The sequence below is a fragment of the Myotis myotis genome, unplaced genomic scaffold, assembly GCF_014108235.1.
Source record: "Myotis myotis isolate mMyoMyo1 unplaced genomic scaffold, mMyoMyo1.p scaffold_m19_p_12, whole genome shotgun sequence".
Classification (NCBI taxonomy): Eukaryota; Metazoa; Chordata; class Mammalia; order Chiroptera; family Vespertilionidae; genus Myotis; species Myotis myotis.
In genome coordinates, this window is record NW_023416316.1 from 71,848,917 (window position 1) to 71,866,843 (window position 17,927).

General features: G+C 38.1%; 1 protein-coding gene across 5 annotated transcripts in view; it reads left to right on the plus strand.

Moving 5' to 3' along the window:
- The window catches only part of ZNF169 (zinc finger protein 169), a 44,740-nt gene that overhangs the window by 14,387 nt on the left and 12,426 nt on the right, over positions 1-17,927 (plus strand). For all 5 annotated transcript variants that reach the window (XM_036331393.1, XM_036331395.1, XM_036331396.1 and 2 more), the window contains exons 4-5: positions 6,435-6,561; positions 7,025-7,120. In XM_036331393.1, the coding sequence (XP_036187286.1) occupies positions 6,435-6,561; positions 7,025-7,120 (223 nt within the window). The remainder of the gene's footprint in view (positions 1-6,434; positions 6,562-7,024; positions 7,121-17,927) is intronic.

The following is a 17,927-nucleotide window of genomic DNA, read 5'->3' on the forward strand; positions in this document are numbered from 1 at the left end:
CAGTGAAATTAACGAAGTAAGCAAAAGTCTTGCTCATTAAAAACTACAAAACATTGCTGCAATTACAGATGACCTAAATCAGTGGAAAGTCTCCCCATGCTTATGGATTGGAAGACAATATTGCTAAGATGACAGCAGCAGTGAAAGTGATCTATAGATGCAGTCCAGTCCCTATCAAAATCCCGTGTGTGTTGTAGAAATAGAAAAACCTGTCCTAAAATTCATTTGGAATCTCACAGGACCCTGAATAGCCAAAACCAGTTTAAAAAGAAAAAGAACAATTGGAGGATTCACACTCTCTGATTTCAATACTTAGTGCCAAGCTACAAACAGAAAACTGTTGTATTGCCAAAAGGATAAAAATATAGATGACAGAGAAGAATTGAGAGCTCAGAAAAAAATAATCCTCACATATATCGTCAGCTGATTTTTGGCAAGGGTGCCAAGTCCATTCAGTTGGAAAAGTACCAAGTCCATTCAGTTGGACAACTGGATATCCACAGCTAAAAGAACACACTTAAGATAAATGAAACATTAGAAAATTTCTGCAAAGAAACAGAAGTTATTATGAATAGGCATATGGAATGTTCAGAACTGAAAAATACATACCTGAAGAAAAGCAGTAGCAGATTCAAGGGAACAGAAATCAATGAACTAGAAGATAGAACAATATAAATTACTCAATCTGTACAACTTGGAGAAAACATACTGAAGAAAAAATGAACAGTCTCATGAACTGTGGGAATATAACAAAATATCTAATGTGTACCATTGTAGTTCTGGAGAAGAAGTGAAGGAGGACGGGGTTGAAAAAGTATTAGAGAATCAATGGCTGCAAATCCCCCAAATATGGCAAGAGATGTAAACCTACAGATCCACAAAGCCAAGTGTATGTCAAACCTGATAAACCCACTGAAATCCACGCCAAGACACATTATAATGAATCTTCTGAACACTAAAAATCAGGAAAGCACCTTTAAAGAGCCAGAAAAAAAATAACACATTTTTCTCATTGGGGGAAAAACTGTTAGAATGGTAGTGGATTTCTCATCAGAAACCACAGAGGTTAGATGGAAAGGGTGCAATGTTTTTCAGGAGCTGAAAGAAAAGAATTGTTAATGCCAAGTCCTGTAGCAAATGAAAATATCTTTCATGAATGAAGGGGGAGATCAGGAAATTCACAGATGAAAGAAACTGAGAATTTGTTTCCAGGAGAATGAATAAAGGCAATTTTATTAACGAATGGAAACAATAAAAGAGGGAACCGTGGAACATCTGTGCGCAGTAAAGAATTAACATAGCAGGCTTGATACCTCTATCCTTAGAGAGTCCTGTTGGCTAGATCATCCTCTGGCTGGCTTCAGGACCTTGCATTTCAGGAGGGTTGGCAGCATTCCCAGAACTGATATGAATGGCTTACTGGGCCTAAAGTATGCAGTGGGTTGGTTTATACTGAACACCTGCTTTCCTTCTGGGACCTCGATTTATAATATGTGCTAGGCAGAGCGTGCCTCTGGGCCAGCTCCTACTAAAAAAGTTGAGTACTGAGCCTCTTACGAATTTTATTGTTGGACAACATTTAACACATATTGTCACAAGGCCGTGCTGGAGGACTGTAGTGCGCCAGGTGTGTCTCCACTGGGAGAGGATTCTTGGAAGCTAGTTGCTGGTTTCCTCCGGACTTTGTTTCTCATACCATTTCCCTTTGTGGATTTTGCTTTGTATCCTTTTGTTGTAACTGCAGCCACGCGTACAACTATATGGTGTGTCTTGTGCGTCCTTGTAGTGAACATCAAACCTAAGGGTGGTCTTGGGAACCCTGGATGCAATCAGGATGAAAAAGAACACAGTAAGGAAAAATAGGGTAAATACAGTAGGCACTCCTCCTATACATGAGTTTTCTAAAGTAATTTTGGTGGTTGAAACAAAAATAATTACATGGCTGATGTGATCCTAAATGTATACAAAGGAAGTACTTAAGAAAGTTACATTTTAAGTAAGAAGGGTAAGAGGATGTATTGGGAAATAAGGTTTCTATATTTCATTCAAACTGGTAAAATGACATGAGGAGGAAATTGATAATTATTGTATACGTAATGTATCCCCTAGAACTGTGGTTGGCAAACTGCGGCTCGCGAGCCACATGCAGCTCTTTGGCCCCTTGAGTGTGGCTCTTCCACAGAATACCACGTGTGGGCGCGCGTACAGTGCTATTGAAACTTCATGGCCCATGCGCAGAAGTCGGTTTTTGGCCTGGGCGAGTCTATTTTGAACAAGTACTGTTGATATTTGGCTCTGTGACTAATGAGTTTGCCGACCACTGCCCTAGAACAACCACTAAAAATGTTATACAAAGAGATATACTAAAAAACTATAAATAAATCAAAATTCAATTTTTAAAGAAGCTCAAGTAACCCACCAGAAGTCAGTAATAAGAAAACTGAGACAGCCTAAGTGCCCATCAGCAGACACGTGGATTAGAAAACTGTGGTACATCTATACAATGGAATTCTAAGCTGCTGTAAAAAAGGAGGAATTCTTACCATTTGTAACAGCAGGGATCAAACTAGAGAGCATTATGCTAAGCGAAATAAGCCAGTCAGAGAAAGATAAATATCACATAATCTCACTCATTTGTGGAGTATAATGAACAACATAAACTGATGAACAAAAATAGAACCAGAGACATAGAAGCATCGAACAGACTGTACAACCTATGAGGGAAGGCAGGGGGGTGAGGAAGTAAGAGATCAACCAAAGGACTTGTATGCATGCATATGAGCAAAACCAATGGACACAGACAGTAGAGGGGTGAGGGCTTGTGCTTGGGGGAGGCGGTGGCGGGGGAGAGGTCAATGGGGGGAAAAAGGAGACTCAGGTAATACTTTAAACAATAAAGAATTTTAAAAAAGAAAACAGAAACAAAATTAGAATGCTCACCGAGAGACTGGCACAGTGGATTAAAACAACAACCATATGCGCCATCTAAATGAAACGTCAAATACAATGTAGACAGGTTAAAACACAAGGATAAAACAGGTGCATCATGTAAACATTAATCAAATACAGGAGTGACTATATGAATAGACTTAGGTAGACTTCAAAGCAAGGAGAGTTACCAGACATAGAGGGTCAGTTCACCTGGAGGACATTATGATCTTCAGTGTATGCACATCAAATAACAGAGCTTCAAAATATGGGAACAGAAAATTGAAAGGAGAAATGGACAAATCAACAATTCAAGACATAAGTATCTTTCTCTCAAAGACAGAATAGCTAGACCCCAAATCCGTAAGAACTTATCAACACCATCAAACAACAGAATCTAATCAACATTTACAGAACATTCCACCCAACAGTAACAAAGTACATATTCTTTTCAAGTGCCCTCAAAAACATATACCAAGATAGACATATCCTGGGCTGTAAAACAACACATAATACAAAATAAAAATTTGTTTACTGTAACAAACTTTTACAAATTGAAATCATACAAAAGTGTGTCCTGTGACCACAGCGGAATCAAACTTGAAATCATTAAGAGGAAGTTAACAGAAAAATCTCTAAGCACTTAGAAAAGAAATAACACACTAGAAGGAATGATCCATGAATCAAAAAAACGAAGTCGCAAGCGAAATAAAAACACACATGAAAAGGAAATGCAATGTATCAAACTGTGTGAGATGCAGTTAGAGGAGTCCTGAGAGTAAAACCAGTAGCACTAAATATATATGTTAGAAAACAGAAGATGTCTTAAGTCAGTCATCTAAGCTTCCACCTTAAGAACCTACCAAAAGCTTCCTACGAACCTACAAAAATAAGAGCAAAATGAACTCAGAGTGAACAAATGGAAGGAAATAATAATTATAAAGGCAGAAATCAATAAAATTGAAAAATAAAAAGAATAGAGGGAAAAGGTGAAATGAGAGTTTCTTCTTTAAAAACAAAATTGACAAACATTGAGCAAGACTAAGAAAAAGAGATTAGACACAAATTACCAGTGTCAAGAATTTAAAAAGGGTTATTACTACAACTCTAGCCATCAGAAAATTTCGATGAAATGAACCTATTTCTTGAAAAACAAAAACTACCTTAACTTGCCCGATACGGAATAGATTATTTGAACAGCCATATAACTTTTAAGGAAGTCCAATTTATAATTTAAAACCTCCCACAGAAGAAAGCTATAGGTCGAGGTGATTTCACTGTGGAATTCTGCCACCTGTTTAAAGGAGGCTTAGTACCAACGCTATATAATTTCTTCCAGAAAACAAAGTGAGGGGAACACTTTCCATTTCACTTTATGAGGCAAGTATTAAGCTGATATCAAAAGCAGACAAGGACAACAGAGAAATCTAAAACTGGAGATCAATATCTCTCATGAATATAGACATGAAAATCCTTAAGTTATTAACAAATTGAATTCAACAATATATAAAAGTAACTATATACCATTACCAAGGACCATTTATTCCAGGATACAAAACTGCATCCATATTTGAAACTCAATTAATGTAACCCACAATATTGATTAAAGAAAAAACCACATGATTATATCAGTTGATGGAGTAAAAATATTTGACAAAACTTAGCAACCAATACTGAAAAGCACAGAACAGTAGTAACAGATGGCAACTGCTCTATTTTGTAGGGACATCTACAAAAAATCTAGAGCTAATTTTTTATTGCTAACATTTATATAACAAAATTTCTTATTTTAATGATTCTTAAATATATATCAGGTCCTTGAATAATGTGTTTTGGTTCAATGTCATTTTGTTATAATGATGATTTACTGTAGGAACTTAACTGGTTTATATCAATTAGCCTATGGTAAAATTGGTTTCATGATACATCATTTTGCTTAAAATCACAGAACCTATAAAGAATGTTAAGTGAGGAATTACTGTCCAGTTCAGTTGCATAAAGCACATTCACAGTGTTGTATAGCTGTCATTCTCCATTTCCAAAACTTTTTCATCTTCCCAAAGTGAAAGTCTATTCATTAAAACAATAACCCCCCATTTCCCATTTTTCCCAGTTACTGGTAACCTCTATTTTACTTTGTGTCTCTATGAATTTGCCTATTCTAGATTCTACCTGTTATAGTGGAATCAAACAATATTTGTCCTTTGTGACTGGATTATTTCACTTTATTATAGCATAATGTCTTCAAGGTTAATCCATAACTTAGCATGTATCAGAATGTCCTTTTTAAGGCTGAATAATATACAATTATCTGTACATACTTGAGCAAATGTGAATAATGCTGTTATGGACATTGGTGTATAACTATCTGTTTGAGTCCCTGCTTTCAGTTCTTTGCTGGCCCCTATGGTAAATTGTATGTTTAACTTTTTGAGGAAATGCCCAACTCTTTTCCATAGAAAACACAATTTTACTTTTATCACTAACAATGCCCAAAGGTTCCACTTTCTCTACTCCCTGCCAAAAAATTATTATTTTCTGTTTCTTTGGTATCCTAGTGAGTGTGATGTGGTATCTCAGTATTCCTAATGCTGGCGATATAAAGTTTCCCTCCTTATATCAAGAACACAAGGATGTCTGCTCTTACCACTCTTATTCATTAATGTGCCAGAAGTGCTACAATAAAGGCAAGAAGAGGAAATGAAATGCAGACAGATTCTAAGGGAAGAAATAAACCTGTCCCTATATGCAGATGCCATCATTGTCTATGTAGAAAATCTCAAGGAACCTAGGAGAAAAAGTACTCAGAGCTGTCAAGTGAGTTCAGCCAGGTAGCAGGATTCAAGATAAACATACAAACAGTTGTACTTCTGTATCATAACAATGAACATATGGCCACTGAAACGAAAAATATAATTTTAAAAAGAAGAAATGCTTAACAAAACATATATAGGACTTGTATGCCGAAAACCCCAAATGTTGATGAAAGAAATAAAAAGAACATGAGTTCATGGACTTGAGTCAACGTAGTAAAGATGTCAGTTCTCCCCCAACTGATACACAGGTTTAATGCAAATCTTGTCAAAATTCCAGTAACTTTTTTTTGGTCGCTATAGATAAGATTATTCTAAGATGTATATGGAAAGGCACATGCCCTAGAATAGCTAAAATACCTTTAATGAATGATGAAGTTGGAGGAATTGCCCTGGCTGATTCCAAGGCCTGCTGTATAGCTACAGTTACAACACTGTTGTTGACAGTGCCACGGACATAGAGATCAGCAAAGCAGAACAGAGAACTCCTAAATAGACTTACCAGCCATGTGGGCAGGGGATTTGTAGTGTTGACACATGGCATCAGGGTTCAGGTTAGAAGCAGGATCAATGGGTCTCATCCAGGTGCCCCACACCAGCCTTCTTGCTGCCTCAGTGCTGGTTAGTAACGTAGGTGAACTGATTAGTGGGTGTGGCTGGCTCCTGGGTGAGCAGGATGTGTTTCTATTATAGACAATAATCGCCTTTGGAGATGTAGCTGTGGCCTTCACCGAGAGAGAGTGGAAGCTGTTAAGTCCTGCCCAGAGGACCCTGTATCGGGATGTAATGCTGGAGACCTACAGCCATTTGGTGTCGCTAGGTAAGGACAGCCCTTTTCAGGTCTTGGAGTCTGCGTGTGGTCATTTCAAGATTTAGGCAGCAGCCACCAGGCTTTTGGCTGAGAAAGAAAACTAATATTTTCCCTGCATCCCCAGGAAATGTCTGGGTTCTCTAGCTTTGAAAATAGTGAAGTTAGTTAGGTGTGAATGTGGTGTCTTACTGCATTTCATTCCATGAAGTGACTTTCCAGTCCCCTTCCCAAAAGGTGGTGCTGCAAATGGGGGAATATTTGTGTTCAATCCAGCACAGGGGAGAATGAGTATACTGCTTTTAGGCCCAGAATTACCCCTCCTTAGTCACTCTGTTAGCATTCAGAGAGCCTTTGCCCTCCTCTGTGCCTCCTCACCCCCTTCTGGGTTATTGCGTTCCCAGCTGACTCTAAGTTCTGATTGCCTTTTAATCCACTAACCCACGGTCACCTTGCTTTCTTTTCCTGTGAGTAGGAATTGCCTTTTCCAAACCAAAATTCATCACACAACTGGAGCAAGGGGACGAGCTCTGGCGAGAGGAAAGCGAATGCCTTCTGGAACTCTGTCCAGGTGAGTGAGAAGCACCAAGCAGACAAGGACACAGGCCAGTGAGGCGCTCAGTGGGTGAGGAAGGAGTAGCATCTGTGAGCTCCTGGGGGGAAGCTCTTCTCCAGCCCTCCCTTCCATGCCCTCCTGCTCACCACAGAGAGGGCCTCCCTGGCACACTGCCCTCCTCCCCCGGAGCATCCCTCTGCTCACTTGGCAGCCCTTCTCCAGCACACCTAGGATCTCCCTATTCTTGGGCTTTTCTTGTTGGGCCTGATCTTCTGTATAACTTGCCCTCTGAGCCTAAGTCATCTGCCCTGCTAGACAGTGTCCTGTTACTATTCTTAACCTGGTAACATTTTTTTATTTTATTTTATTTTATTTTTTTTTATTGCTTAAAGTATTACAAAGGGTATTACATATGTGTCCATTTTATCCCCCCGCCCTAGACAGTCCCCTTAACCTGGTAACATTTTTGTGCATTGATTCTAGTCAGACATTCTATTAACTTTTTTAAAATTTTATGATGGATTATTTAAGATTACAACCAGGTATAAAGAATTATGCAGTGAGTGCCACTGTGCCTTCCCTGTAGCCTGATGGACGTTCTAAGTCCAGGCACCAGCCCTGTAGCTTCCCTGGTGGTATTTTGCTCCTTCACCCTGCCCCTGAGAATCCAGTGCCTGCATCAGCATTTCCATGCCTACCTTTATCCTTATTTCCCATTTGATGGTTTTTCAACCATATAGAGCAGCAGTTTCAACCCGTGTGCAGCAGCACTGGAGTGTGAGCAGCATCATAGCTGCAGGCACAATGCAGCACAGCCTGATCAGGTGGAGGCCACGCTTGCCTGTGCACACTGGTGCGCCACATGCAACACCTGACTATTTAGCCAGGGGCACTGACCTCTTTCCCTTAGGTTGCCAAATAAAAGAATGACAACAGCCAACACAGCAACAGTTGTCTGGTGTGAATGAATCAAAAGTATACCTTTTTTTGGTCAGATTGGCAAAAAATAAATATTTGGTGTGCTGCAGCATTTTAGTTGTTTGCCATGAGTTGAAAAAGGTTTAAAATTGCTGATATAATGTGTTGTTTTGTATGTTTGTAATCTTCTCTGCACATAATATGGTGATGTCACACATCCCTCTGGAACATGCCTTTTCACCCACTTTCTGTGAGACTCACATTATAATGTGTAGGTTTAGTTCATATTTTTAAAAACTTACATGATTCCATTATATGAATATTCTTATTTTAATGCAGTTGAAGTTCCTATCTTTTAGAGAGTTAAGGTATTTCTAATTTTTGGCTGTTACACAATGTTGCTATATATTCTTGTTATTTCCTTGGAAAAATGTGCAAGAGTTTTTCCAGATGCCTATGTAGGAGCAAGTGCAGTAGCAGCTCATAGGCACGAGTGGCCGCAACCTGATTAGGCTGTGCCACACTGTGCCTGAAGCTGTGATGCCACTTCACACTCCAGCAGCAGTGCTGAGAGCTTGTTCCACACCCTCACCAGCTCTAGGTGCTGTCGGACCTCGTTTTTACCCCTGTATCCGGTCTGCATTGCAGCCTCATGGGGGTTTGCTTTCCTGTGCGCATGAGCATCTTTTCTGTGTTGGTTAGCCATTGGTGTTTCCTCTTCTGTGAGGTGCCTGTTCAAGATGTTTCCTCCTTTTTATTTGGCTGTTTCTTTCTGTTACAGATTTGTAGAAATGCCATATAAATTCTGTGAACATTATAGGTCTTTAATCCAACTGGAATTAATTAATTAATTATTTATTTTTATTGCTTAAAGTATTACAAAGGGTATTACATATGTGTCTTTTTTTCCCCCCCACGCCCTTGACTATCCCCTGACCTCCCCCACCCGCCAGCGTCCCATGTCCATTGGTTATGCATATATGCATGCATACAAGTCCTTCGGTTGATCTCTTATACCCCTCCCTCCTGCCCCCCAACTTTCCCCGGCCTTCCCGCTGCATTTTGACAATCTGTTCGAGGCAGCTCTGCCTCTGTATCTATTACTGTTCAAAAGTTTATAATGGTCTCTATTATCCATGAATGAGTGAGATCATGTGGTATTTTTCCTTCATTGACTGGCTTATTTCACTTAGCATAATGCTCTCCAGTTCCATCCATGCTGTTGCAAATGGTAGGAGTTCCTTCTTTTTTACAGCAGCATAGTATTCCATCGTGTAGATGTACCACAGTTTTCTAATCCATTCATCTACTGATGGGCACTTAGGCTGTTTCCAGATCTTACCTATGGTGAATTGTGCTGCTATGAACATGGGGGTGCATATATCCTTTCTGATTGGTGTTTCTGGTTTCCTGGGATAGATATATTCCTAGAAGTGGGATCACAGGGTCAAATGGGAGTTCCATTTTTAGTTTTTTGAGGAAACTCCATACTGTCTTCCATAGTGGCTGCACCAGTCTGCATTCCCACCAGCAGTGCACGAGTGTTCCTTCTTCTCCACATCCTCTCCAGCACTTGTAGTTTGTTGATTTGTTGATGATAGCCAGTCTGACAGGTGTGAGATGGTACCTCATTGTTGTTTTGATTTGCATCTCTCAGATGATTAGTGACTTTGAGCATGTTTTCATATGTCTCTTGGCTTTCTGAAAGTCCTCTTTTGAGAGGTGTCTATTTAGGTCCTTTGCCCATTTTTTGATTGGATTGTTTATCTTCCTTTTGTTAAGTTGTATGAGTTCCCTATGAATTTTGGAGATTAGGTCCTTATCAGATATGACATTGACAAATATGTTTTCCCACATAGTGGGTTTTCTTGTTGTTTTGTTGATGGTTTCTTTTGCTGTGCAGAAGCTTTTTATTTTGAAGTAGTCCCATTTGTTCATTTTCTCTTTAGTTTCAAGTGCCCTAGGAGCTGTATCAGTGAAGAAATTGCTTCGGCATATGTCTGAGATTTTGTTGCCTTTGGATTCTTCTAGAATTTTTATGGTTTCCTGTCGTACATTTAAGTCCTTTATCCATTTTGAGTTTATTGTTGTGAATGGTGTAATTTGGTGGTCTAGTTTCATTTTCTTGCATGTATCTGTCCAGTTTTCCCAACACCATTTATTGAAGAGACTATCTTGACTCCATTGTATGTTCTTGCCTCCTTTGTCAAATATTAATTGAGCATATTGGTTCGGGCCAATTTCTGGGCTCTCTATTCTATTCCATTGATCTATATGTCTGTTCTTGTGCCAGTACCAGGCAGTTTTGAGAACAGTGGCTTTGTAATACAGCTTGATATCTGGTATTGAGATCCCACCTACTTTGTTCTTTCTCAGGATTGCTGCAGCTATTCGGGGTCTTTTTTTATTCCAGATGAATTTTTGGAGAGTTCGTTCTAGATCTGTGAAGTATGCCATTGGTGTTTTAATGGGAAGTGCGTTAAATTTATAGATTGCTTTGGGTAGTATGGACATTTTAATGATGTTGATCCTACCAATCCATGAAAACGGGTGTTCTTCCATCTGTTTATGTCTTCCTCTATCTCTTTTTTCAACGTCCTGTAGTTTTCTGAGTAGAGGTCTTTTACCTCTTTAGTTAAGTTTATTCCTAGGTAGCTTAATTTTTTTGGTGCGATGGTAAATGGGATTGTTTTTGTAATCTCTCTTTCTGAAAGTTCATTATTGGTGTATAGAAATGCCTCAGATTTCTTGGGGTTAATTTTGTATCCTGCTACATTGCCAAATTCATGTATTGTCTAGTAGTTTTTTGATGGAGTCTCTAGGGTTTTGTATGTATAATATCATGTCATCTGCAAATAAGGACAGTTTTACTTCCTCTTTTCCAATTTGGATGCCTTTTATTTCTTCTTCTTGTCTAATTGCAATGGCTAATACTTCCAGTACTATGTTGAACAGGAGTGGTGAGAGTGGGCATCCCTGTCTTGTTCCTGTTCTTAGAGGAAATGGTGTTAGTTTTTGTCCATTGAGTATGATGTTGGCTGTGGGCCTGTCATATATGGCTTTTATTATGTTGAGGTATGATCCTTCTACTCCCACCTTGCTGAGAGTTTTTATCAAAAATGGGTGTTGAATTTTGTCAAATGCTTTTTCTGCATCATTTGATATGACCATGTGGTTTTTTTCTTTCAATTTGTTTATGTGATGTATCACGTTTATTGATTTGTGGATATTGTACCCTCCTTGCATCCCTGGGATAAATCCTACTTGGTCATGGTGTATCTTTCTGATGTACTGCTGGATCCGATTTGCTAAGATTTTGTTGAGGATTTTGGCATCTATGTTCATGAGGGATATTGGCCTGAAATTCTCTTTCATTGTGTTGTCTTTACCGGGTTTTGGTATTAGGGTGATGCTGGCTTCATAGAATGAGCTTGGAAGTGTTCCTTCCTCCTGAATTTTTTGTAGTAGTCTGAGGAGGATAGGTTTTAGTTCTTCCTTGAATGTTTGGTAAAATTCCCCTGTGAAGCCGTCTGGTCCTGGGCTTTTGTTTGCTGAAAGCTTTTTGATGACTGCTTCAATTTCTTCCATAGTTATTGGCCTATTGAGATTTTTAGATTCTTCCTGATTGAGTTTTGGAATGTTGTATTTTTCTAGGAATTTGTCCATTTCCTCCAGGTTGTCTAGTTTGTTGGAGTAGAGCTGTCCATAGTATTTTTTAACAATCATTTGTATTTCTGTGGGGTCTGTTGTTATTTCGCCCCTATTGTTTCTGATTTTGTTTATTTGGGTACTCTCTCTTTGCTTCTTGGTGAGTCTGGCTAGAGGTTTGTCAATCTTGTTTATCCTTTCAAAGAACCAGCTCTTGGTTTCATTGATTTTCTGTATTATTTTTTTGGTCTCTATGTCATTTATTTCTGCTCTAATCTTTATTATCTCCTTCCTTCTGCTCACTTTGGGGTTTTTTTGTTGCTCTCTTTCTAATTCTTTGAGTTGTAGAGTTAGATGATTTACTACCATTTTTTCTTGTTTTTTGAAATAGGCCTGTAGAGCTATAAACTTCCCTCTCAGGACTGCTTTCATTGCGTCCCATAGGTTTTGGATTGTTGTGTTTTCATTGTCATTAGTTTCCAGGATGTTTTTAATTTCTTCTTTGATCTCATTGGTAACCCAATCAATATTAAATAACATGCTATTCAGCTTCCAAGTGTTTGAGAATTTTGGGTTGTTTTTATTGTAGTTTATTTCTAATATTATGCCATCGTGGTCTGAGAAGATGCTTGGTATGATTTCAATCTTCTTGAATTTGGGGAGACTTTGTTTGTGACCCAATATGTGGTCTATTTTTGAATCTGTCCTATGAGCGCTTGAGTGGAATGTATATTCCGTGGCTGTGGGGTGAAGTGTTCTGAAGATGTCAATTAAGTCCAGCTGATCTAGTGAGTCATTTAGGATTGCTGTTTCTTTGCTGATTGTTTGTCTAGAGGATTTATCCAGTGATGTCAGTGGTGTATTAAAGTCCCCTACTATGATTGTATTGTTGTCGATCTCTCCTTTGATATCTTCCAGGAGTTTTTTTTATGTATTTGGGTGCTCCTGCATTGGGTGCATATATGTTTATTAGGGTTATATCTTCTTGTTGTATTGATCCCTTTAGTATTATGAAGTGGCCTTCCATATCTCTTGTTATGGCCTTCACTTTGAGGTCTATTTTGTCCGATATAAGTATTGCTACCCCAGCTTTCTTTTCCTTTCCATTTACCTGAAAGATATTTTTCCATCCCTTCACTTTCAGTCTGTGTGAGTCCCTTCTAATGAGGTGGGTCTCTTGTAGACAGCAAATGTATGGGTCATGATTTTTTTATCCATTCAGCCACTCGATGTCTTTTGGTTGGAGCATTTAGACCGTTTACATTTAAAGTTATTATTGAAAGGTACTTGTTTGTAGCCATTTCTTTTTTTGTGTGGCTGTTTTCTTTCTGAGCTTTTTATTTCTTCTTTTGACACCAGTCCCTTTAGCATTTCTTGTATTGCTGGCTTGGTGGTGATAAACTCCCTTAACCTTTTTTTGCCTGTGAAGCTTCTTATTTCCCCTTCAATTTTGAATGATAGCCTTGCTGGATAGAGTATTCTTGGATTCAGTCCTTTGCTTTGCATCACTTTGTAAATTTCCGTCCATTCTTTTCTGGCCTGATGTGTTTCTGTTGAGAAATCATTTGATAATTTAATGGGAGATCCCTTGTATGTAACTTTCCGTCTCTCTCTTGCAGCCTGTAAGATTCTCTCTTTGTCCTGAACATTTGCCATGGTAATTATGTGTCTTGGTGTGGGTCTTTTCGGGTTCACCTTGCTTGGGACTCTCTGGGCTTGTGTGACTGTTTTCTTCCCCACCTCAGGGAAGTTTTCTGATATTATTTCTTCGAATAGGTTTTCTAATCCTTGTTCCTCTTTCTGTTGTTCTGGCACCCTTATTATTTGTATGTTGTTTCGTTTCATGTTGTCCCAAAGCTCCCTTAGACTCTCTTCCTGTCTTTTAATTTTTTTCTCCAATTGAAGTACAGTTTGGGTGTGTTTTGCTTCCCTGTCTTCTAATTCACTAATTCGGTCTTCCACTTCTCCTAGTCTACTGTTGATACTTTCAATGGTGTTTTTTATTGCAGCTATATCGCTCTTCATTTCTTCTTGGGTCTTACTTAAGTTGTTGATTTTTACATCTGTTTCTTCTTGCTTCTTGCATAGTTGTCGATTTTTTCCTCCTTTCGGTTTATGCGCTCTAGGACCCTTATTCTGAATTCTTTTTCTGTCATGTTGCATGCCTCTGTATCACTTAGCTGCTTTTCTGGCAAGTCCTCTTTTTCTTTTCTTTGGGGATTTCTTTGTCTACCCATGTTTGATCTCACTGACATATATAGATATTGAGTCATTCAGTGGCTGCTCCCTAGGTGGCAGTGGCTCCTCGGGCTGTGGTTGCTCCTTGGGCGGTTGTGGTAGCAGCTGCTCCTCTGTTGGTAGCAGGTCCTCTGATGGGTGCTGTTCACAGCTGTTGTGGTCTTCTGGCTGATGGAGGGAGGCTTCACACACAGCAGCTGTTCCTCAGACAGAGAGTGTGGTGATCAGGAGGCCGCTGTTGCTTGGATCTGCTTTGGGGGAAGTCTAACCTTTCTGTGGGAAGAAGCAGGGCTCCTCTGAGTTCATGTAGTCGCGCTGCTTGAGAGCCATTGTTGCCGGGTTAGTAGCTGGTCTCTGGATGCCAGTAACAGCCACTCAAGATCTGGAATTAATTTTATGTGAATGTTGGGAGGTAAGGATACATTTTTTCATGATTTATCTTTTTTCATTGTTTTATTTTCAACATTCCTGGCATTTTATTTTTGTTTAGTTAATTTTTTTTTTTTTTGCATCTAAATACAACCATACATCTGGTCTTGTACTTTACAGTAAGTTCATTGCTTTAATTTAATTTAAAAAATATTTTTTATGATCTATAATTATAGTATAATATAAAAATATGTTATGGTACAATAGCTAAGGGATAATTATAAGGCATATTATCAAAGTATAATAAATTACATATATTTAAATGGTAAACTTTGGTTAAAAGTTCTGATGTATGTTTACATCTATGAATTTATCACCACAATCCAAAAAATCCAAGCATAACTATCACCCCAAAGTTTTCTTGTGCCTCATTCTCCTCCCTTCCCATTTCCAGGAAACCATTGACCTGCTTTCTATCATTGTAGATTTGTTTGCATTTTATGGGATTCATAGGAATTGAATACAGAATACATAGTGGATTCTCTCACTTAACATAATTACTTTGAATCTTAAGCATAGTGTTGCATAGATCAGTAGTTAATTTCTCGATATCACAATTTATTCAACTATTCTATCGAAAGATTTTGGATAGTCTCCAGTTCTGACAAATACAAATAAAGCCCGTGTGAATATTCCTGACAAGTCTTTGTGTAGACCAGCCATGGGCAAACTACGGCCCGCGGGCCGGATCCGGCCCGTTTGAAATGAATAAAACTAAAAAATAAAAAAGACCATACCGTTTTATGTAATGATGTTTACTTTGAATTTATATTAGTTCACACAAACACTCCATCCATGCTTTTTTTCCGGCCCTCCGGTCCAGTTTAAGAACCCATTGTGGCCCTCGAGTCAAAAAGTTTGCCCACCCCTGGTGTAGACATATGCTTTAATTTCTTTCAGATAAATAGTTGGGACTAGAATGGCTGAATCATGTGATATGTGTATATTTAATTATTTACTAACTAGAGACCTGGTGCATGGGATTCATGCACTGGTGTGGGGCATGGCCGGTGGGGATCAGCCTGCTGTGGGAGCACCACTCATCCTGGTCAGCCCAGCGGTGCTCCCACTGTGGGAGCACACTGACCACCAGGGGGCAGTTCCTGCACTGAGTACCTGCCTCTTGGTGGTCAGTGCACATCATAGCGACTGGTCAACTGGTCGTTCTGGTCATTCCGCCATTCGGTTGCTGGGCTTTTATTATATAGGATATAAAAGGTTAAATTTTATGTTAACTGTTTCCAAAGTGGCTTCACCTTTTCACATTCCCACCAGCAGCATTCCAGGTGCTCCGCATCTTTGTCAACACTTAGTATTAGTTTAGATTTAGACATTCTAGCTGTGTGGTATTGATGATGTTGAGGATCTTTTCATGTGCTTATTTGCCATCTGTATTCTTCTTTGGTGAAATGTCTTCTCAAATCTTTTACCCATTTAAAAAAACGGTTTCTTATCTTTTTATTATTGAGTTTTGAAAGCTCTTCCTATATTCATTATAGAAATACATGATCAGATATTTGATTTGCAAATATTTTCTGAAATGTGGCTTGCATTTCATTCTCTTAGTAGTCTTTCAAAGAGCAAGTCTTACTTTTGAAATGCAAGTGTCAATTTTCTCTCTCATGAGTCTCACTTTTGGTGGCATATTTAAACAATATTTGCCTAAAGGTCAAAAAGATTTCATATGTATTTTTTTGTTTTTAAAAGTTTAATGATTTTTTACATTTAGGTCTCTTATCTATTTTGAATAAATTTTTATACTAGTATTTAAGTCTTTTTTTTTTTGTCTACAAATATCCATTTTTCAGCACCATTTATTGGAAGGACAACCCTTTATTTTTTGAATTGCCTATGCCCTTTGTGGTAAATCAGTTAACCATGTGTGTATGGGTCTATATCTGGACTCTGTTTTTTCCCACTCTTCTCTTTGTATATCTTGATGCCAATACCACATAGTCTTGATTATTGTGGTGTTATAATAAGGCTAAAGCTTAGTACCAATCCTCAAACATTTTTTTTTAATTTGCTTTAATTATTAGAGATTTTATTCATTTCCATGTGGATTTAGAGTTAGCCTGGTAATTTTCACACAAAAAAAGTCTACTGGGATTTTGATTGGGATGGAGTTTAATCTACATCAATTTGTGGAGAATTTACATGTAAATAATACTGTGCCATCCAATACATAAAAGAGTATATTACTTCACTTTTATGATACTTCTTAATTTTTGTTAGCATTGTTTTATAGTTTTTGTACACAGGTCTTATGCATCTTACCCCTCTGTTTTGATGCAATTTAAATTATTTTTAAATTTCATTTTTCAGTGGTTTGTTGATAGTGCATAGAAATACAATTAATTTATGTATAATGATTTTGTATGCGGTGAACTTACAAAACTTACTTCTTAGTCCTAGCAGCTTTTTCATTTTCTTTTTTTTTGCTGTATAGGATTTCCTATATAGATGATCTTGTTATTTGTGAATAAGTATAGTTTTCTTTTCATTCAGTATATCTTTTAACTTCTTTTTCTTGCCTCATTGCACAGCAAGAACATTCAGTGCAATGAATAAATTTAAGTGATCAGAGTGACATCCTTTCCTTGCTCCTAATCTTATGAGGAATGCTTTCCTCCTAAATGTAAGTTTTATAACTGCCCTTTATCAGCTTTACAAAATTCTCTCCTAGACCTTGTTGGACGAGAGTTATTTTAGTCTTTTAATTTAGTGAGCTGCATTGACTTTTTTTTCTTGCTAAACCAGGCTTGCATTTCTGTTAATACAATGCACAGACCTTATTCAGATTCCATCAGCTTTACCTTCACTCTTGTGTGTGTGTGTAGTTTTCTGAAAATTTTTCCATGTATATTCATATAAGTACGACTAGATTCAAAGATACAGAATTCCATCAAAATGATCCCTTGTGCTACCCTTTTATGGCCACAGCCAATTCCCTCTCTTCTCCCGTTCCTCTGGCAAACACTAATCTGTTCTCTGTCTCTATACATTTGTCATTTCAAGAATGTTATATAAAAGAAATCATACCATATGCTACCTTTTGGGATTGCCTTTTTTTTTTTTTATTCAGCATAACTCTCTTTAGATTCATCCAAATTGTTGCATGAATCAACATTTCCTGGTTTTTATTGCTGAGTAGTATTCCATGGTATCAATGTACCAGTTTGTTAAACCTTTCACCCACTGAAGGACATTTGGGTTTTTTACAGTTATAAAATCCGTGTACAGGTTTTTATGTGGACATAAGGTTATCATTTCTGGGGTAGATGCCAACAGTGCAACTGCTAGGTCACATGGTAGTGGCATATTCAGTCCTGTAGAAAAAGTGCCATGCCCATTTCTAGAATGGCTATTCCATTTTACATTCCTATTAGCAAATGTTTGAGTGATCCATTTTCTTTGCATTCTTGCCAGCATTTGGTGTTAGCACTATTTTTTATTTTGACTATTCTGACAGTTTCTAGCAATATCTGTTTGGTTGGTAAGATTGAGGTGTTTAATGCAAGCAGTTCCAGGTAAACATGAGTTTTGGTGGGATACTGTCAACCCAGTACACTGGGGCATAAGGTAACTG